The sequence below is a fragment of the Merops nubicus genome, unplaced genomic scaffold (assembly GCF_000691845.1).
Source record: "Merops nubicus isolate BGI_N331 unplaced genomic scaffold, ASM69184v1 scaffold3788, whole genome shotgun sequence".
Taxonomy (NCBI): domain Eukaryota; kingdom Metazoa; phylum Chordata; class Aves; order Coraciiformes; family Meropidae; genus Merops; species Merops nubicus.
Window position 1 is genome coordinate 26,658 of NW_008624949.1, and position 21,497 is coordinate 48,154.

At 37.9% G+C, this 21,497-nt stretch overlaps 1 protein-coding gene across 2 annotated transcripts in view; it reads left to right on the plus strand.

Annotated features, from left to right (window-relative positions):
* The first annotated feature begins 737 nt into the window (after window positions 1–737).
* EPC1 (enhancer of polycomb homolog 1 (Drosophila)) overlaps window positions 738–21,497 on the plus strand; it is a 23,341-nt gene continuing 2,581 nt past the window's right edge. The window contains exons 1-13 of one of the 2 annotated variants that reach the window (XM_008945492.1): window positions 738–891; window positions 2,657–2,802; window positions 2,890–3,096; window positions 3,488–3,636; window positions 4,632–4,788; window positions 6,079–6,252; window positions 6,345–6,434; window positions 6,520–6,668; window positions 7,903–8,255; window positions 20,224–20,342; window positions 20,424–20,510; window positions 21,150–21,291; window positions 21,394–21,497. The exon at window positions 21,394–21,497 is cut by the window's right edge and continues 263 nt beyond it. In XM_008945492.1, the coding sequence (XP_008943740.1) occupies window positions 792–891; window positions 2,657–2,802; window positions 2,890–3,096; window positions 3,488–3,636; window positions 4,632–4,788; window positions 6,079–6,252; window positions 6,345–6,434; window positions 6,520–6,668; window positions 7,903–8,255; window positions 20,224–20,342; window positions 20,424–20,510; window positions 21,150–21,291; window positions 21,394–21,497 (1,977 nt within the window). In that variant the 5' untranslated portion in view covers window positions 738–791. The remainder of the gene's footprint in view (window positions 892–2,656; window positions 2,803–2,889; window positions 3,097–3,487; window positions 3,637–4,631; window positions 4,789–6,078; window positions 6,253–6,344; window positions 6,435–6,519; window positions 6,669–7,902; window positions 8,256–20,223; window positions 20,343–20,423; window positions 20,511–21,149; window positions 21,292–21,393) is intronic. The other variant, XM_008945493.1, reaches the window with a different exon arrangement.

The window sequence follows — 21,497 nt, forward strand, 5'->3', positions numbered from 1 at the left end:
AGTTGGACTCACTCTTAAAGGTCTCTTCCAACCATAAGAATTCTGTGGTTATAAAATTACTAGAACTTGTGATGTTGCAAATCTGTTATTTGGGTTGTAGAAACAGATATAAATGTGATTTACTTTTAAGATTGAAAAACAGTTGCACATTTCTAAAAGTTAATTATTCTTACCCTTGTGTTTATTATTAAATTTTATAGGACAAATTATGAGCGGAAAAATGAGGGAAATGGAAATCATTGCAATGAACAGGAATGTCTTTGGGAGTCATTCTCTGTCTGGGTAAAAGTAGTTTCTTCCCTTCTTAATAGGAGCTGATGGCAGGATTCTTTATGGTTTTCTGACATGACTGGCAATAGATGGCCATAGCAAATATAGAATAATACCTCAGTGAATATCTATCTGCAGCTACTTGTTATAATCTGTATGTCCTATCAGTTGTGTCTCTCCAGAAATATGTAAAGATGGACTTCTAGCTTCATGTGCCAAGAACATGCAACTTGACTTTGTAAGTTTAGTAACTGAAATGTGTGTTTAAGAGAGAGAGCTCCACCTACTGGAAAAGCTTTCTGATTTATGGAGTGCATTTTGAGTCAGGTTCATACCAATTTCTTAACTCTGATGTCAGGGATTTGAAATGAAAATATTTGCGAAGAAATAGATTTCCTTCAACTTGGCAAAGTCTGAGCTATGAAAATATTTTCTCAGATTTTCACCTTTTTTGCTTACAGGAACATCATCTCCAGCGGGCTATCTCAGCACAACAAGTCTATGGAGAGAAGAGGGATAACATGGTTATACCGGTTCCAGAAGCAGAAAGTAATATTGCATACTATGAGTCTATATATCCTGGAGAATTTAAAATGCCAAAGCAGCTGATTCACATACAGCGTAAGTAAAGTAACTCATTCATGGGCGTCTACAGCGAGAACTGTAGTTTGCTAGTGGTTCAAGGGGTTACTCTTACACATCTCTTGAGCTCGCATCAAAGACTGACTCCTATGAATTAATCTTTTTCTAACATGTAAAGGAGTACATGCCCACTTCTGAAGAGGTGTATTTAGGGTTTGATGAAGAAGTAGATAGGCATAAAGTGAAGAAGGACCATGTATATTTTAACACTTTGTCGATACCAGAGGCCTGTTTCTGCCCTCTGTAGCACTCAGCAGTTGCAGCTTGCAGGGAAGTTCAGGTTTGGTAGCAAGGACAAACTTGAATCTACTTAAAGCGAAAAATATATAATATATAGCTAAGAAACGGAGTATCTGTCCCCTGAGGCCTAACCAAGATAAAACGACAGAGTAGATTGGGAAGCCAGGCAGAAATGGCAGTAATAGCAGAGTAAGAGTAATAGCAGTAGTATTTGCCTGTGCCTGGGTGGAAGTGTGCTACATGCGAAAGTAGGTTTTTAATATCACTGATGACTTGCAAATGTGTTGGGATTTGTTTTGTTGGAAAATGACAGCTATTCTGTGTGGATGTGACCCTTGATGTGAGAACCACATTACTTCAGATAACCTTTGAAAACACTATATGAAAGAGTCTGTTGCAGATTTCTGTTGCATGCTGTAATTAGTCTGTGCCGTGTAAAGAGATCTCATGCCTAATTAACTTTGGTTAAATGTTAGATTTCTGCATCAATTTGAGCCTTAGTGTTGGCTTAATTATTAGAATCATAGAATAGTTTGGCTTGAGAGGGACTTCTAAAGGTCATTTAGTCTAGACCCCTTGCAACAAGTAAAGACATCTTCCACTGTCAGGTAGGGTAGACCATGTTGCCCTGCTCTAAGCAAATCAGGAGACTAATACTAGCAGACTTCCATGCTGATACTAAAATTGTAGTTTCTAACTCTTCTCCTTAACTAGTGGTCTAACAGCTGAAATGGTGATGTTTAACTGTGCAATGTTCTACCTATTTCTTCATTAAAAGCAAGTGATGCTTTTCACAGTGTGTTTCCAAATGTGCACTTGTTAAAGAAATTCGTTCCTCTTACAAGCTAAAAAAACGTGAATGAGGCATGAGAAGTAGGGCGATCTCGTTTTGAATGCAGAATGCTGCATATTCATGGATGTTGTGGAAAACAGGACTGTTAACTTGTGTTCTGCAAAATGTCGCTTGCATTTGAAGATGCAGACTTGCTGCATAGTACAGGCCATGCTAGGCCAGTTTAGTCTGACGCATCTACATCACAAAAAATAATGGTTGAGAATGTGTGTAAAGTCATTGTAAAATAGTCTGCACGCACTTCTGTGCAAATAGCTTTGAGGTACATTTGCGCTGAAGTCTGAACTAGCGGTAATACAACACATAAAACTGCAGAATACTAGACAGCATTGAAAATGTTGACCAATCCAAGAATTTCTTACTGAAAGCAATGAGGTTAAAAGCCACTGGCTGGCTTGACCACTAGTTAAACTTTCACTGGTTAACAGCATAGCCAAATAGATACCAACTTTTATTCCTGATTTTTTTTTTTTTTTTTTTAAATGGTGTCATTCTTTTAAAGAAATAACTAGATATCACTTCTAAGTACTATTGTGTCAACACTCAATTTTGGTTTTGTCTTCAGAAGAATTTGGTGTGTACTCCAGACCCTGCTTTTAGCTTCACTACAGAAATGTTTTGTTCTAACTCAAACTTCACTGTATCCTTTAGCTTTTAGTTTGGATGCTGAGCAGCCAGATTATGACTTGGATTCGGAAGATGAGATCTTTGTGAATAAGTTGAAGAAAAGGATGGACATTTCTCCTTTGCAGTTTGAGGAGATGATAGACAGACTAGAAAAGGGCAGCGGTCAGCAGGTACAGTGGTACTTTGAGTACAAAGAATTTGAAATATACACTCTGTCTATTGCTGTATGAAAGTGACATGCTGGATTTTACATTTAGCCAGTCAGCCTGCAAGAGGCCAAGCTGCTGCTGAAGGAAGATGATGAATTGATCAGAGAAGTATATGAGTACTGGATTAAAAAGAGGAAAAACTGTCGAGGTCCCTCTCTTATCCCAGCAGTGAAACAAGAGAAGCGAGATGGTTCCAGCACAAACGACCCTTATGTTGCTTTTAGGAGACGAACGGAAAAGATGCAGACGCGAAAAGTAAGTTGATCAGTACCTCTCTGTGCTTTTTTTTTCCCTCTTCCTTCTTCCCCTCTCCAAAAATAGCTTACATAAAGAAACAATTCAGCTATATAGTATTAAAAAAAAAAAAAGAAGTTGGGGTGTTGTTTTGTTTTATTTTGAAGGGTAAAAACTTGAAAAAACGATTCTAGGACAGCTATTGAATTAAAGTTTGTATTCATTATTTTTTCACTAAATCTACTGCTAAACCTACTTAGTGTTGGTAAGCTATACCTCATTTGACAACATGCACATAATTGTCTTTGGTTTAGCATGTGATTTATTTCTTTATATAAATAAATATTTAGAACTTAATTGAATTCATATTGTTTAAATGATGTGAGAAAACATACACATTTTGTACCTTCAGAATCGAAAAAATGATGAGGCGTCTTATGAGAAGATGCTTAAGCTGCGTCGAGATCTGAGTCGTGCAGTAACCATCCTGGAGATGATAAAGAGGAGGGAAAAAAGCAAGAGAGAATTGTTGCATTTAACACTGGAAATTATGGAAAAGAGGTACTGTTTATTGAAAATTTGCCGCAGAAAGCTTTGGAAATGACTTTGTATTCTGATTCCCACAAATAGTTAAACCAGAGATTTTTAAAATAGGTATTTAGACTCTCACATGATAGCGTATTTACTTGGCTATGGAGAGCAAAATAAAACATTAGGAACTTGCTTATTATGGGCAGGTGATCCATCACAATGATGTACATTGTTTTATTGCATGTGTTCATGTATTCAAATGTACATATATGTCCTATATGTTAATACAGGAAAAGAGATCATAGTTTCCGTTAAATTCATTTGGAAGTCTGTTTGGCCATTTCCAGTCATAATCATTCTTCTTTCTTCATTATTGTTGTTCTTTTTTAGCAAAGTTTGATCTAATGCCCTCTTGAGAAAAACAGATGAGCATTTTGTACAGTATAAAATGTTGCTCTGTGTCCTTCTTTTGACTTCTGTTTGTCAGCTGTGCTGAAGACTAAACTCACTTTCAGTCAGCTGAGAATCACGTTTATGGTGTGGAGCTGTTTTTTAGGCTGGTACTTAGAATAAGAGACAGGATTGATGAATAAGGCACTCTGCCTCACTGTTTAAAACCTTTTGGATGATAAATACATATTTTTAAATGTTACCTGTTCCCAGGTGAAGGGGGAAGGAAACCCTGTCCTGTTCTGTCTTCCAGTTTCTGCTTCTTTCCTTTTACATTATTGTCTTCGGGAGATACTTTACGGGGGGGCAGGTCTGTATCACCACAGCTTTACAGGGTAGTTATCCTTTTATTTATTTGTCAGCATATGAAGTTACCATATTACTAGTCCTCTTTCCTGGAGCAGTACTTCCTGTATCTCTTGCTATCATCCTGGATGTCCATTTAGCCCAAGTTGCAAGTATTAGTCTGTGTTGCACAATTTGTTTTGGTTGTGTTGTTGTTGGTTTTGGCATTTTTTACCAGACAAATGCTGTAAATGTTCCAACAACTTTTTTAAAAATATTTTTTATTTCAGGTATAATTTGGGTGACTACAGTGGAGAGATCATGTCTGAGGTCATGGCACAAAGGCAGCCAATTAAACCTACCTATGCTATTCCCATCATTCCTGTGACTAACAGCAGTCCTTTTAAACACCAAGAAGCTATGGAATTGAAAGAATTTAAAGTTAAAGTGAGTTATGTCAGTAACCAAGTTACTAGTTCATACTGTTATGTATGCAAGATACAGTATTTTAAGGTGGGAGGAGGGAGAAGCTCTTTGAAACTGGCAGTAGATGAACAAAGCTGCACTTGTTATGTTGGAGTTCTGATAATAGCATATAGACTACTGGCTTTCCTCAAGACAAAAATAAAGGAAATGCAGATGAACTACAGACAAGACACTACATTCATATTCTGGGGAATACGAACATTTCCCTCTAATATGGCCCATGAAGTTAGAATATCCTAAACAAAATGGTAATTTTTACCTTGATAGTAAAAAAAGATAAGACTAATGAGGTAAAATCCATGTCTTGTTCTAATTACATGTAGTTATTTTAACCTGGAGGGCTGGTTTTTGATTTTGTTTTTGAAATATCCACAGATAACTCCCAACATGCTGAGTATCTTTGGGCTTGTATTTAAGTGAAGTATCAGATAATCTTAGTTGATTTAGAAAGCTGATCAGTCCTGTGTTTCCTTCAGGCTTTAGTTTTGTGTCATACAAAGCATAGCTACAGTGCCAACAGCATATTAAATAGGTCAGGTAACACAAGAGAAATGCTGAGTTTTTATTTGAGTCTTAAAGACTTCTGGGAACTGAAGAATGTCTGAAGGCTGTTCTGAACCTGATGAGGTGGCTTGAATCAGTGAATACTTCCATTTATAGTAGGAAGTTGTAATAGAGACTGATGGAGTGTACTCACCTATTAGTGAGGCTGGGTAGACACAGGGTCATGCAGCTTGAAAGAAATGTGTTTCTTGGAAACTTGGGAAGCGCACTCAAAATTGACTTCGCATAGTATGGGGAAATTAGTTCGTTTTTAGAGGATTTTCTGACGTTCAACATATCTTTGAGAAGTCTTAACTTTTATTTTTGCCTTTAAAACAATTGGTTGGAACTTAGTAATTCCCTAATGCTATGTAAGTACCTATTTATTTAAAACATTAGAGAATAAAAATGGTGCCTCACAGAGATCATTGTCTATCATCTTAGTCTGCTTCTCCAAAGTAGCACTGCTGTCTTAACCACTAGTGTTTTATCTAGCATTGTTTGAGCAAATAGAGCTTGATATCCCACTTTAAGTGTTTCAGTTGCTGGAATTTAAATACAGATATTCACTATATGACTGCTTGTATTTCTGTCAAGATGGTGGAGAGACTAGTTCACTTTTTAGCTTGCTTACACAGGATTTGTCTAAAGCTCCTGTTTTAATCTAATTTGCTTGCATAATTTTTACTTTTTTTCTTTTTCTTGCAGCAAGATAAACCTGATGTTATTAGACCCAAAAGAAAGTATGAGAAGAAGCCAAAAGTCTTACCTTCGTCTGCTGCTACACCTCAACAGACAAGTCCTGCTGCACTGCCAGTCTTTAATGCTAAAGATTTGAATCAGTATGATTTTCCTAGTTCTGATGAAGAACCTCTCTCCCAGGTGGGACATCTAGAGTTCTGTGCTGCTCTCAGGGAAAGAATAGCAGTAAAACCCATGAATTTACTCGTATCTCTTCCATCCTGTCTTCAAAGGTTTTGTCTGGTTCTTCAGAAGCTGAGGAGGAAAATGATCCTGATGGTCCTTTTGCCTTCCGTAGGAAAGCGGGCTGTCAGTACTATGCTGTAAGTATAATTTTCTTATGTGTCATAAAACACACCAGCATTGGGGGAAAACATCTTGTGTTTAATTGTTTTAAATTATTTTAAGCCTCATTTAGACCAACCTGGCAACTGGCCGTGGAGTAGCCCTAAAGAGGGAAGATTAGGAGACGTGCGTTACAGATACTGCTTAACCACCCTCACTGTACCCCAGCGGTGCGTCGGGTTTGCGCGGAGGCGGGTCGGCCGTGGCGGAAGGTGAGTGCCACCCAAATGTGATGGGTTTAGAAAGAAAAAGAATTGACCTGTGGTGGTGGTGTTGGTTTAAAAAAACATATGCTAAAAGAGCGAAGATAAAAATGACCACAAAGAATACCCAGAAAATCCCAGACCTCAGAAATTGAGACATTGTGAAGGGGTTGACTTTTTAAATACTTGTATTTGATTCAAGTTTCCTTAGTTGATTGATGTCTCTGTTTTTATTTTGCAGTAGTGGAAGCCAGTTTTTTCTTAAATGTTTCTACAGTTTTTTGTTGCTGGCACTTCCAAATTCTGTGTTGAAAATACATGTATTGTTTCAGCTGTGATTGATGGTTCGTATTTAAATGATGTGTGTGGTTGTCTTCAGATAGTAATATTTAAAAGTAGCAAAAATCATTTTCCAGAAAATGTTTTTAGCTGTTATATGTAAAACATTGTCAAAAATACCAAAGAATTGCTTAGAAGTAAAATACCTGATGTATCTTTATTGAAAACAGTTTATGAATTGTTCAGTGTATAAGTGGTATCTTAAATACTGTATGATGTCTCTAAGAAATCATACTTTGGCATTACATTTTAATTTTAGAAAGCGTAAGACCATGATTTGCCTTTCAGATTAATGTTTAGAACCTCTTCACACGTTAGTAAGTCAGGTTGGCACATTGGCAAAATCAGAATGTGAGCCAAAGGCTCTTACTGGGATTTTGTAAAGGGATTTGAAAGTTAATGTGTGACCTCCTGACTGCATTTGTATGGTGGTAGGTGTATTCAGTATATCAGGGAGTAAAGCTTTTGTAAAGTAACTTTAAAGTTACTTTAGGAGGGCATTTCAATATTTTTTTTAGTTCCTTAAGCAGTTTTATTCTCTAGGTTTTTTTCTTTGCATTGTGGAACTCAACTGTCTTCCAGCCTGATTTAAAAAGAAGTATTTGTCATTGCAGTGTGTTAATAGACACATGACAATGCATAACAGCTGTTCAAACAGTAAAAGCTAGAACATACATGAGAAGACAAACCTAAACATACTACTTATTATGAAAGAATACATAGTCACACATTCTGTGTCTGTTTTCGGTGTAGGGGGAGAGATTGCTTCTTCCAGATGAGTTTTGTGTTCACTTCTTTCTTTTACTTCTGTCCCTTTGTGCTCCCTGAGCTCGCGTGGCACGCTGATGACTTTCCTGGTATTTTCTTGACGCTGTGTAATTCTGCATCGTTTTCCTGGTTTCAGGGTGCTACTAGACAGAGCGCATTCGGACTACGATAATGCTTTTCATCAGCTGGATTGGGAAACGTTTTCCTCATCGCAACACTCTTCAATCAGTCAATTTGCCAATACCTCAGAAACAAATACCTCGGACAAAACTTTCTCAAAAGACCTCAGTCAGATACTAGTCAATATCAAATCATGTAGATGGCGGCACTTTAGGCCTCGGACACCATCCCTACATGACAGTGACAATGACGAACTCTCCTGTAGGAAACTATACAGGGGTATAAGTCGAACAGGCACAGCACAACCCGGGACCCAGACATGCAGTACCTCTATACAAAGTAAAAGTAGCAGTGGTTCAGCACATTTTGGTATGTTTATTTTGACAAACTTGCTTCTAGAAATTTTAAACTTGGCTGAGAAATTCCAGAGTATCGTTCAGTCATCCCTATTTTAAATTGTGGTTTCTTTTGACGGTAACAGCCCATCTTCACTTTTCTCTTTTTATTTGCTAATAATTTATTTATGTTTTCGGTAGCAGTAGCATGCTGTATCTCAAAGGTATGCAAATGCTGCCTTGCTATGTAATTGTGATTTAAGAAACCAGTATTGTAAGGTTTCAGTTGACTGAAGATCTGGATTTTACAAATGAAAAATACGTTGATTGAAACATTGATAAAAATACTATGTTTCCAGATTTTTTTCCAGTGGTGGTGGTGGTCATGGGAAATGTTTACTTAAAATGTTTCCATTTAAAATCTCAACATGTTACAAATTCTTGTATGAACTTAAATGAAATTAAATACCATTTCCCATCCAAAAAGTACTGGGCCCACCCCCACTGATGCATCTGCTCATGCTTAGCAAAACTCTTGGACTAATCAGTTCTACATCATGTCAGCAAGTGACAGATTACCTCCTGCAGAATCTGACTTACAGAATTGAGGACCTGACCCTGAGAAAACGGAGGGGGGTGGTGGTGGTTGTTTTTTGATTGGAGTACTGTTGGATAACATCTCTCCTTATATTGAGTTCTTCACATGGGAAGACTATTTATGTAGTTAAAACGTATCTTAACTCTTGAATTGTGATTAGTCAGTACATTTACTGTCGTCTTTTTATAGAAAGTAAGGCAATGTAGTAGGAGTCTCTAGAATCATGTTTTCCTTGCCATTTTGGATTATGACTTTGGAAATAAATGAGAAAAATCTGGATAACGTAGGAGGGGGATGAGGAGAAATGCATATACCTAATAAACTCTCCAAATTGTGGGATGTTTTGGAGGTTGGCTCAAACAAAGAGTGTTACCCAGCTGTCAGATGATTTTAATGTTTTCTGGTATATTTTGTGCCTTTCCTCCCTGCACTAACCAGGGTTGTTTTGTTTTGTTTTCTGAAAACTCTTCCTTCTTGCATTTTTAGGCTTAGTGAGCAGCTTTGTTATGCTGCTTCATTTCATGCTTCCTCTCCACACTGTCCTAGAGTAGGTCCTTCCCCCCATCTCCCATTCTTTCTTTTTCTTGACAATTCTTGCTTGAAATGTACTAGGGCTAAAACTGATGGTTCTTCTTGTTCATTGTCTCACGCCCAGACTCTGAGCTGTGGCAAAATGCTAGTCAGGTTACTAGTGTGAGAACAAAACCGATGTGTGATGACTGAATTATAAATAGATTATAAAGTAGTAATGTGCAATATATTATATGTGAAGATCACTTAGACTTGAGAAGTTGGCTGTTTAAATTGAGTTGAAAGCATATATCTTGGCGTTTGTACATAAATACACAAACACGTACTCTTGTAAATTATTTTTTTCCTTAAGTAGGTTATTAAGATATTTATGTACATCCATTTAGGAATCAAACACAATTGTTATTTATGGTGATGAGTTATGCACAGGGTTTTGATTATGTGGTTATGTTTTTGAAGTCTGTGGGGAAAGCAATGCATATATGTAAGTATCCAGCATATTACATTCGTTTGTGCTTGGAATTCTATGTAGATGGTGTATCATCTGTGTAAAACTTTTTTTTTTTTTTTGGTATTTCAAGCTCTTCCAGATTTTAATGTTCTGGAGTTCAGATTCATATTTTTATTAGGGTGTGATACAGGAATGAAATACTTGATTATTAAAAAAATAACTGTATATGAATTCATAGTTATACTTTTAAGTTACCACAGTATTCGGACACTCGTTATTACTATAACCAGGTAGATTGCACCCATATAATTATTTATAATCTTAATTGGGATTCCTGCAGTATTAGAGATGTGTAGGAGCTTGTGTATATGTGGTGTAATGGTGGTCTGTTTAAGGGTAGGTGTTTGAAAGGACTGTATGGTCTAGTTCATTTTGGTGCCTTTCTGTTTTCTAATGTTCTCTTTTCAGTTTCTTAAAGGATTCTTTAAGCCTACACAGATTAAAGGTGACTTTTTATGCCTCTGGTGTATGAGTTAGACTTCTTCAAAGGTACATGTCAGCTGGGGCTGCAGCTGCTGAATTATATTTTCTTATTTTCTGTTACCAAATACTGTGAAAACACTTCAGGAATCTTAATACCTGTCCTGAAGTTTTTCTGATAGTCACTGCTGCAGATTTATAACCCTGGAGAGTGTTCCTGTTCCTTTTTCTTAGTTGTGTTTAAAGCTAGGAGTTTATTGTCGGTGTGGATTCTTCTGTGTTTGTTTCTCTTCACCTTTTAGTTTTTTGAAGTGTCAGTAGGTCTTTTTACCAGAAAACACTTACTGATGCATCTGCATTTCTAATAATCTTTTTATCCTTTTGCTATACTTGGAATTGTGGTCAAACTATATTGCTCAGCTTTAAGATAATGCTCATCCTGAGATTCTGTAGTGGCCAGCGGAGGTGGTCATGTTGGTGTGTTTATTGTGGGCCACCAGGTGATAAGTTGGACTTCTTTATTTTTGTTTACTGTGGACCACCACACAGCTCTTGCCCACACACCCCCACGGTGGGACGGGGGAGAGAATCAAAACAGTAAAAGTAATAAAACTCCTGGGTTGATATCAAGACAGTTTCATGACTAAAGCAAAAGCTGTGCCTGCAAGCAGAGGAAAACAGGGAATTAATTCACCACTTCCCATTGGCAGGCAGGTATTTGGCCATCTCCAGGAAAGCCAGGCTCCATCCCACATAACTCTTACCTGGGAAGCCAAATGCCATCACCCTGAACATGTGTGTGTCCCTTTCTCCTTCCCCCAGCTCTACATGCTGAGCATGACATTGCATGGTATGGAACATCCCTTTGGTCTGCTGGGGGCAGCTGTCCCACCTGTGTAGATTCCCAACTTCTTGTGCACCCGCAGCCTACTTACTGGTGGGGTGGGGTGAGAAGCAGAGAAGGCCTTGACTCCATGTAAGCACTGCTCAGCAATAATGAAAACATCCCTGAATTATCACTGGTGTTTTTATCACAAATCTAAAACATAGCATCATACCAGCTACTATAAAGAAAATTCTTTCCCGGCCAAGACGTGGCCAGCACAGGCATGAAGTTAAGATCTTTGCAGATGTTCTGTTAATCAGACAACATGTTATAAAAGCTGTCCTGTGACATACCATTCTCTGGCTACAGGAAGCATTGTTTTTCATCCTGAAGATTGGAGAGAGGTTTTCCCAAAGAGCCAGGCATCTTAGAAACATTTTAAAGTGCCTTTGACCTGGAAAAAAAATGCAAGTTATGCCTGTACTGGCTTTCAGAGTGCATGAAAGATCTGTGGAAGATGCAGTTGTTCCATGGAGGATTTGTGTGTAAAATGAGAAGGGATGTATCTTTAAAAAAAAAAAAAATACACCTTTACAAAGTTAGTTGCAGATGGGGCTCATACTGTATTACCTGTGTGCTGAAGTGGCAAGGAAAAATGCCACTTCTGAAGAGAGAGGTTCCTTACTCATTCTCATTGATAATTCATCTTACTGAAGAATTACAAAAAAGCATCCTTTGCTCTCTTCCAAAAAGAGCTGATTCCAGGCTTTCAGGCATGTGTTGCACAGATCACCTATAAAAAGAAGGCAAAATTGTAAACATGTGGTTCTTGTGGAGGAAGAACTTGTTCAGTGGGGAAGCTCTTCACTTGACAAAATTCCTTCCAAAAAGAAGCCTGTGTTGTTGACAGTCTCATCAAGCTTCTGACTCATAGTCTTCAGAGATGGAGCTTGTGTCTTAAGTCTGGGCATGACATGAGTATTCATCTGAAGTATTTGTGTCCCAGAAATTTAGTCCTCCTTGTTAGGTTGATTGATGTAGTTCTGCAAGGAAAGTGGTAGTCTTTGAACTGTGTTGCATCGCACAAGGACTGTGGTTTCTGCTGGAGGCCTGCTGTTGAACATGTTACACTCAGATTTTTGGATGCTTGCATCTAGTAATCAAAAGCTTAAGACACTTAAAACTGCACAGTATGTGTAATTCTGTTGTAGCTTTGTGTTTATGAGGCAGACCAGAGATACCAGTCACTAGTGAAAGATTTGAGCACTGGTTCCCAGGCTCCACAGTAAGACGAGGCGACTGTCTCGCATTCTGTTCTTTTCTGCCTTCACCCAGAAGCTGGGTCACTTTGGAAAGAAAGCCTGCAAGCTGTCAGGACTGAAGAGGCTGGCAGTTAACTAGAGTCTACTCAATAATTTGTAATTCTTTCTTTGAGAAGAAGTTTCAGTATTCTAACAGGACTCTTATTGAAAATTCTTAAGAGTTATGATGTTTGGGATTAGAGACTTCACTTTATATTAGAAACTGCAGGCAACCAGAATATTAAGCTAATAACCAGAATATTAAGTTAAGGATCCAGAGCAATTCACCTTGCATTTTCTTGTTAGCTAGACATTTAGATTACGTGCTGCAAGTTGCACCTTGCTATTCAGTAACCTTTTCTGTGAGAATCCCATAGAAATAAGTTTTCCCAGTAAACATGGATACTTTCCTTGCATCTTGGCCTGCTTTTTTAAAAGCAAGCTTGCACACTTGAGGGTCTGGCAGTATTGTGAACTACACTTCCATCTCCCAAATGTGTGTTTAGCATTTTCATCTCCAGATTTGTAATGTAGGTTGATGGATCTATGCTTTTTTTTCATCTTCTCGTTAAGGATACCCTATGCCCATTTTTAGGTGTATCTTTCCTGGAGGGAAGCAGGAGGAAGGTCCTCCGTCCTCGTGGCAGTTCCTTGCCCCAGAACAGGAGGACTTGTCCAACCTTTTCATTGCTTTCATGCTAACAGTGGCTGTGTTTAGATCATTTTATTTAAGCCTTGTATCTCTAATAGTCTCAATGCTGTTGTCTGTTTCACTGTTTTCCCTTGTTGCAGGATAAACTTGGTCATGAAAAACACTGCTATTTTGTATGTAATGGCCATTTTCAGTTATCGTTGGAGCTCAACAGTCTGGACCCATCTGTGGCTGAGGTGTTGAGAGCCTCATTAATCAATAGCCTTGTGAGTGACCAGTGTTCATAGCCCACCATGGCTTAGTTGAAGGAGTCTGAAAAAGAAGAGTCTCTTTAGTATGGGAGATGTGACTGGGGATGAGGGAGGACTCAACCACTTACTAAGTAACATCTGAGGACTTCTGAAGACTTTGAGACTGTAGTTACACTGGATTTTCTCATTCAGCTTCAACCCAGTTGGAGTAATACTGGGTTCCAGGGTGATGGATCCTTGGGCTTGTGTGAGCTGTAACATTTTGTCTGCATCCCATGCAGGTGGTCGTGTCTGTAGCTGCAGAGTGAGCTGTGTGCACCCCAGCTACCCTGTGACATTTCAGTGGAAAAACGCCTATTAGGGAACAATGGGCAGACAAATACATAGCAAGCATTTCTAGCTTTTGTTCAATGGCTAGTAAAAATTCTCATTGTTGATTTTCTGGTTTTTTTCTTCCACTGCCAAGTAGGAAGTGCATGTGCAGATCTTGCATCTAGTTTATAATTTCTGTGTCTAGAGTTCTGATTTTAGGAATTTCACACTTACGTTCTGTTGGGCTGGAATCTAAGGCTGTTGTAATAATCAAGGGCATAATGATTCATGTTCTCATAGTGTCTAATAATGACATGTTTAAGTAAAATCAATCTTGAACTTCTTTTCAGAAAGTGAAACATCTTTGGGCCTGGTGCATCAAATACTAAATCACACTGATGGCTCTAAGTCTCTCCAATCTTCCGAATTCACTGGTGAGAACTTGCTATACAGTAGAAAATCTTTAACCAGGCAATGTAAGCCAGATAACACCTCTCATAAGATAGAGATAATGTCATGTTCTGGATTACTTGGTGTTGTGAATGATGTTTGCTTTGCATGCACTTCAGCATTAGTAACTACTAATTGTTCTCGTACAGAACAGAGATGTGCTTTCATGTATTTCCCTTAAGAAAACATTGTAACGTGATATATCATGTTTCCACACACTTCAGCTGTCCTGTAGTTTATGGGATTTCTCAGTTGGAAACTATAGGTAGTGCTCTTTCTTCTGTTACCTGATCAAAATGCCTTTTTACTGGCCATCACCTCAGGTTATTGAAAGGATCAGGGAATCCAGTACTGTGAATGGATTTTTAGAGAGGTTCATTGAACCCAATATAACCTTAATGGTTCAATTTTTCTACTGAAGTAACATTTTTGCTAATGAGAATATATGCTTAATTGATGTTACGAAACAAATGGGGTTTTTTCAGAAGTTACTCTGATATAAATATATCATTCTTTAGAGATTTAACTGGACTGAAGCATTAGCCAAAAGGTTTAATTAAGCTGCTTGAGTCTTTTGGTACATTTTTTTTTTTTCTAATTTATTTTCTAAAAAGTATGCTTGGTTCAGTAGGTCATTGTGTTTACTCCACAAAGCTTGCTCAGTTTCCCTGGCAAATCTAGTGAACATCTTCTGTTCAGCAAATCAAAAGGAATGCTATCAGAGGACCCAGCAGTTTTCTGTTCTCCAGGATATGCTTCCTGGTTTTTAGGAAACTGTTTTTTGTGATCACTATTTTTTGTAAGTCTGTATTCTCCTACTTCAAGGAAGCAGAGTAACAAACAGCTAGTAAGTCACCTCAAAGTAAAACTTGAAGCAGTAGTCAGGAGTGAGGGTGTGGCTGTTTACCATACAAAGACCAAGCTGTTCTTACGGATTCAACAGGTAGCCCCCCAGCTCACTGATTTCAGCCACTTTTCTTCAACTGTGAAGGACTTGCAGTTTCAGAGGAGCTAAGTATAAACTACAGCTTTAGAAGACTAGTGCATGTTAAATGTTGTGGTAAAACTAGTTAGCCCTGTAAAATTAGTTTTTTATTGCAGTATAAAGCTGCTGAGAACTATGGATCTTTAAGAGGTCCATTAACAGCATCACTGTAACTCTGCCCCAGAAAACAGTACCTGTTGAGTATCAGCATCCCACAGAGTTTGATAGCCAAAATCATCCAGTTGGAAGATACTGTTCAGTGGCTTAATTTGAGGAAAAAAAAAAAAGTAGTTATCCCAAAGAGCACACACATGTTGTTTATGGTCATGTAAATGATTGTAGGAGAACATTCAGAGTGTTGTGTTTTGCTAGAGGAGTTACTGCACAAGATCTGTAGTGGTTGCGAAGGAGGTCCTAAGCAGTCAGTAATGCACAATGTTTCTTTCTTTGTATTCGTAGCTGCACATCCCTGAAGCTCTTTCTTCTACCTTCCTTTCCTTTTTGCAGTCTGTAAGCCAGAAAACATTTCTCCTCCTTGCTGCTGAAGTGTAGCACTAGTAGAGTTGTAGAATAGGTGTGTGCATTGTTCCAGGCTGTTAAGTGAAGAGGGTAACAGCATAACGTGATGTACTGCCTTAAAATCCGGAAGGTCAGCAAAACTGAAATGTGAGAATTTGATCTGGAATTCTACCAAAAGCAATTTGGAAGCATAGTGAGTTTTAATTGCTCCAATTCAAAACAGTATGCTGCAAACAAGTAAGCATTCATGTAGCCTCGTCTCTTGGTAAAACTTGACCTATCCATCTTGGGACAACGGTCTTGAGATGTGGATAGCTCCAGGGAGGGTTGTGCCTTGCCGGTTCCTGATGTTTAATGTTAGGAAAGGAGTTGGGTTAGGCTGTCTTAAGGAGCTAGGTGACTTGCATATATTACTGAAAACTGCTTGGAAAGCGTGTAGGTTTCTGGGGGAAGCTGCAGTTGCTAGCTGTGACAGACAGTTGAGATGTTCTGGAACAATAATGTTTGTGTTCATAGTGTATCAGTAGTGGGGACTGCGATACTCCCACCTCCACCCACCACTGGATTCTGTGTAGTGAGTGCAATTGGATGTTTTGTCACTGTTCAATTCAGTAAATTCTATAGAATTAAATAGTAAGTGTAGGATGGAGCTGTGGCCACTCTGGACCTAGAATGCTGGTGGAGAAGAGTCTGTAAACGCTGCACACCTGTCTAGGGCTGCTGAAACAACAGTCTGTTCTTAAAGCTCATGTGTTGTCTTTTAACCATTGAATGCTACATATGGTTTCTTTTTTTTCTTTTGAAACTGGAAGCTGTTTTTCAGTTGTATGGTTCTTTACTAATTTTTTCTTTTAAAGCCTTGAAATTCTCCAGTAATACTATGAATGTGTAGCTTTGTGTAGCAGTAATCATTCTGAGTTACCAGAAACATGGTTGCTGATGTAAGTGCACAGAGGTCTAGGCTTGCTTCTTGCCTGATGGTTTTTTCCCAGGCAGATAAAAAAAAAGTGTGTGACAGAAAAGAAAATTGCGCTTATTTTGGCTACTTCTACATTCACCATTTTCCTCTGACAGAGATGAAGGATTTTTGGCTGTGCCATTTCTCTTCTTGAGAATAAAATAAGAAGAGGTAGTAAAATTTCTGGAAGAAAGTTCTGAGGGGCACACTGTTTTTTTAGAGAAAGTGATATTAACAAGGTACTAAGTTTGGCATCTGTGCCATTTCATCTATGCTAGCTTTGCTGGCAAGAAGAATGTTCTCTGCAGGCTATACAATTAAACCAATAATAGCAGCCACATTGTTAATGGCCTGCAACGCATTCTACTTAAATTGCTTTCTAAAGAAAAGGTAACTGAACCTAGACTAGTCCTTGGAGATATTTAGGACTGTACCCGCAAATGTACAGACAATCAGTTCCCCTGTGATCTCACTGTGCTAGTCATAGGTCTGATTTTCCCAGTTCATTTTTTTTATGAAATGAAAAAAAATTTTTCATTTTTTCATTGAAAAAAAAATTTTATTTGTGTCAGAGAAGATATGTGAGATTTACATGAAAATATTTCCACCTGCTTAAGCACACGCAAACATTTTTTGTACATAGGAATGATAGTTTTCAGAATTCTTAATCTATAGGCTTATTTTTCAGTTGCAGTGTAATACAGACTACACTGAGAGCAGGAGGAGAACAACAGTGTTAGTGAGCAAAGCACACAGTGGCTTTTAATGAATGAGGAATAAAGTATGCTATCCTGGTTTGCAGGTCTTCAAAAGAAATGACAATTAATTTTGGTTTGGATAGCTGTCTAGTATGTTTTCAGTGAAACCTTTGATACAGTGCGGCATTAGCATGGAGAGGGAAGAGCTAGCTTACAGAGTTATGGTCTGTAGCCTTCTGGTACATGAGCATACCTGGATATGCTGTTGAATGGAAAAGCAGTATCAGATTATTTTAGGAGGCTGTAGGTTGCAGGAGTCCTTCATAGGTAGCATTGTGTTTCTAAACTGAATGCAGCTGATTCATTCAGAATCTTACAGTAAATCTCCACTCATATAGTCAACAGTATTTTGAAATGTCTAGTAGGCTTTTACCTTTAATAAGGAAAGCAGCAAAAACGTTGCTGAATGTGTTAACCTAATTTTAAACACCTGAAATAAACTGTCCTTGAGCATATTTTCAGATATGACAGGTAAATAACCGTTTCCATTGCATTTTCGAGGTGGTATTTGTAAGTGTGTTTGATATTTGAGTGGAAGAGGAGCAGTTTGAATGTAGATGAGGATGGTGGTCATAGTGGGGTTCTGTCACTTGTTTACATTGACAGCTCTATAACTGTGTTTGTAGCGGAGGGAAACTTTCAGCTGTAAGGGTCACAGTGTACTTACAAAGAAATACAGTGATGCACAACTTGAAAAATACAGTTCATCTAAGTATGGCTTCAAGAAAGAAGGGGGAGCACTTCAAAACTGTTGTAAATAATGGCTGTCTCAAACAGCTTGTCTCAAACTTTACCGTTTTGCCAAAAGAAGCCAATATTTCGGGGTTGGTTAAACCGACATAGGTGACTGTTCTTACTACAGCTGTATAGCTAAACTCTAAAATACACTGAAGGCTTGAAAACTGCAACTATTTCACTGACTTGAATGGACAAAATTGAAATGCTTGTGGTGGTGGAAATTTTAAACTAAATTCAGTCAAAGATGGTGGTATAGCATATCCTGTTTTTCCCACTTTCCTCTGTCAGTCTGTGAGTTGTATTTTACGTCACTTAGCAACGTATTTCTAAGTAATACATTTACAGTATTGTACTGCAGAAAAAAAAATCCTACTAGTACATGGAACCTTCAGTATCATTAGTGCTGTGTTGGTTGAACGCACACCAATTCTAAATTTTAGGATTTTAGAAAATATTTAGTTAATAAATCACTGCTAAGTGAGAAATATAACAAAATATCTACCAGCACCAGAACAGTACATGCATTTTTCTCCCTCTGCTACTCATCTTTCCATGTGCTAAGCTTTGTGCGGAAGCTTTCTTGCTCTAACTTTTGTGTTTGCTGGCAGTTAAAAAAAAAATTCTAAAGGGCTTTTAGTTTATATAAAGTAGAATTAAAACTTGAATAGTCAGCACCTGAATATTTGGTCTATGAAGTCTAGGGTTTGGTTTTGTGTTTTGGTTTTGTTTTTTATAGAGACCATTTATGAATGGTGTTACTGCTGAGCTGTTCCTCTTAAAACACTGACAAAATGAAGAAAGTTGAAGAAGATTTAACTGGAAAAGTATTGGGAAGTAATTTGTCATTAACAGCAATATAAACAAGTGCTATATCCCTACTTGCTGAAGAATATTACTTTTAAAAAAAAAAAAGTACCTTGAACCTAACAGCTTAACTTATAACTTATTATTTCAAATGGTTAGATGGAAAAGTGCTGGTAATGCTTTAGTGCTATTTCCAGTACATAATAGATTTGGAACAATATTTTACAAAGATATTTTTTTAAAATCACATATATACTGGAAACATGCATGCTCAGTGGTGTTTGCTTTCTTTGTTTCCAAATGTTCTTATTTTGGTTTGCCATTTGTATTGACTTATGTACAAATTTTCTTCAGGCAAGGAAACCTGAAGGAGCAGGTTAACCAAGAAAATAATTTTTTTTAGTTGCAATTTGTGAACAGGAGTCAAGTGTGATTTGTTTCCAACCAGTGGTGAACTTCTGAAAAAAAAGCAATTTCCACTGCATTCTGAAGTATAAATATTATTTATAGCACTTACTTGAGCATCTGTACAATCCAAACATAAAATTGAAGGAAAAATCTGAAGAGTGTATCATAGGCCAAAATTGAAAGTGGATTCACATTGTAGCTTTGATTCAAATTTAAATTGAAAACAGGCTTCCTTTCATGAAGCTAATCAATGAACTTAAGCCCCCTCAGCCCTGCACCACTGGGCATCCCCTTGTGAATCGCAGTGGGGGTTACCAGTTTGATGCTTGTGGGCTAGCTGGGTAAAGTTCTAGTTGAGTTGTGATGCACTGACTGCTGGGGCGTAGTTCTGTCAGAATCTTTATTGATGGAGTTGCTTGTTCACGTGTGATGGAAAAACAACAAAAATACTGTGCTTCCATAGTTTACACAATATTAAGCATGCCCAATTTAGTGTTTTCAACTAAACATAAGCCTTAATTGTAGGTCCTTGCTACCTTCAGAAGTGCAACCCGTGGGGGCTGAGAGCCTGTACTTCCCAAGCTTTCTGTATAGACCTACTTTACTAATAGCAGATAACTGTTGCTTCGCAAACTCAAAACAATGCCATTTCTGCCTCTAATATATTACAAAACAGGTTATTATAGAGTTTTTGGTGGCGTTTGTGTTTTGTTTTGTTCCCTCCTACCCCTTGCTATCTGGTATATTGAGCTAAATGCAGCAGAGCAATTAAAGCCTATATACTAAAAATAAACAGCTTAAGAAGAAAAGGCTCATTTCTAGGAGAATTATAGCCTTTTTGCTATAAAGGTGCATTAAGGCTTTTAGGAACTTGCTGTGGTGTACATATATATATATGTTAGGATTATAAAATAATGTGTTTATATACACAACACCTACGTATTTTGATATAGTATTTTCTCATTTTATATTTTGTTCAGCATTTACAGCCGAACAATACCAGCAACATCAACAGCAACTGGCACTAATGCAGAAACAGCAGCTTGCACAAATTCATCAACAGCAAGCAAATAGTAATTCCTCTGCCAACACATCACAGGTGAGGGATTTGTCTGTGCTATGATTTATCCCTCATTGTTTCCCACCAGGGTTCATCTCTAATTGTCAACTGTTGCCATAGAACCTTGAAACTAACCAACAGGAAAGTGGCTTTCGCCTGAATCTACATCATAGCCATTCTGTAAAGTGTTTAGAAGGGACACTGCAGGTGAGTGTGGCAGGCATTGCCTCTGCTCCCTCTTAACAAAAAAAAAGAATGGGTCAGTCAATTAATGAAATTTTCAAAGCCATAGAAATATGAATTGCAGAGATCTCCAGCCATGTCATTATCCTCTTGGTAGTGGGGGATTTTTAGAGCAGGAATTTTAGCTAATAGCTAAAGCTAACTCCTAAATGTGTTCTCAGTTCAACTGTGGAAGTGCCGAATATTCATAAATGTGTAGTGATTACAGTGGTGAAGGACACATTAAAAGGTTCAGAAGTCATTAGCAGTCTGAACCTCTGAGTCTCTGAATTGAGTTTGGAATGTCATGAGAACATGTTGACCTGTGAAAAAATGTTGTTCCATAGGACTTCGGAAATAAGATTCTTTGTATTTTAAATAGTTGTGGGTATTTTCCTCTCTGTTGTTATAATGGAGCTAAAAGTGCATGGAAAAAAATCCCAGTTCAGGTTTTAAGTAGTTGTTCCAAATGCTGGCAGTTTGGTGCAAGAGTGACTGGCCACGGTTCTGATTTACGTGTATTGATTTTTGGTTTACTAGTTTGTGTGTAGCTTTAAAATGGGAAGAGAGTACTGACTTTTGGAAGCCTCAATCACATATATTTGTCACCATTGTTCTTTTTAGGGTTTTGTTTCCAAGACACTGGATTCTGTTAGCGCTCAATTTGCTGCTTCAGCTTTGGTTACATCGGAACAACTGATGGGATTCAAAATGAAGGATGATGTGGTGCTTGGAATTGGGGTGAATGGCATTCTTCAAGCCTCAGGTATGCAGCTCTTTGACAGAATTTGATTACATCTTGATTTTTACAGTGAAATATGTCTGTCTGCATTTTCTGAAAAATGAACTTACTGTCACTCTTTTGCAGGAGTGTACAAGGGCTTACATCTCAGTAGTACTACACCTACAGCACTTGTCCATACAAGTTCATCATCAACAGCAGGTTCAGCCTTGTTACAGCCTTCAAATATA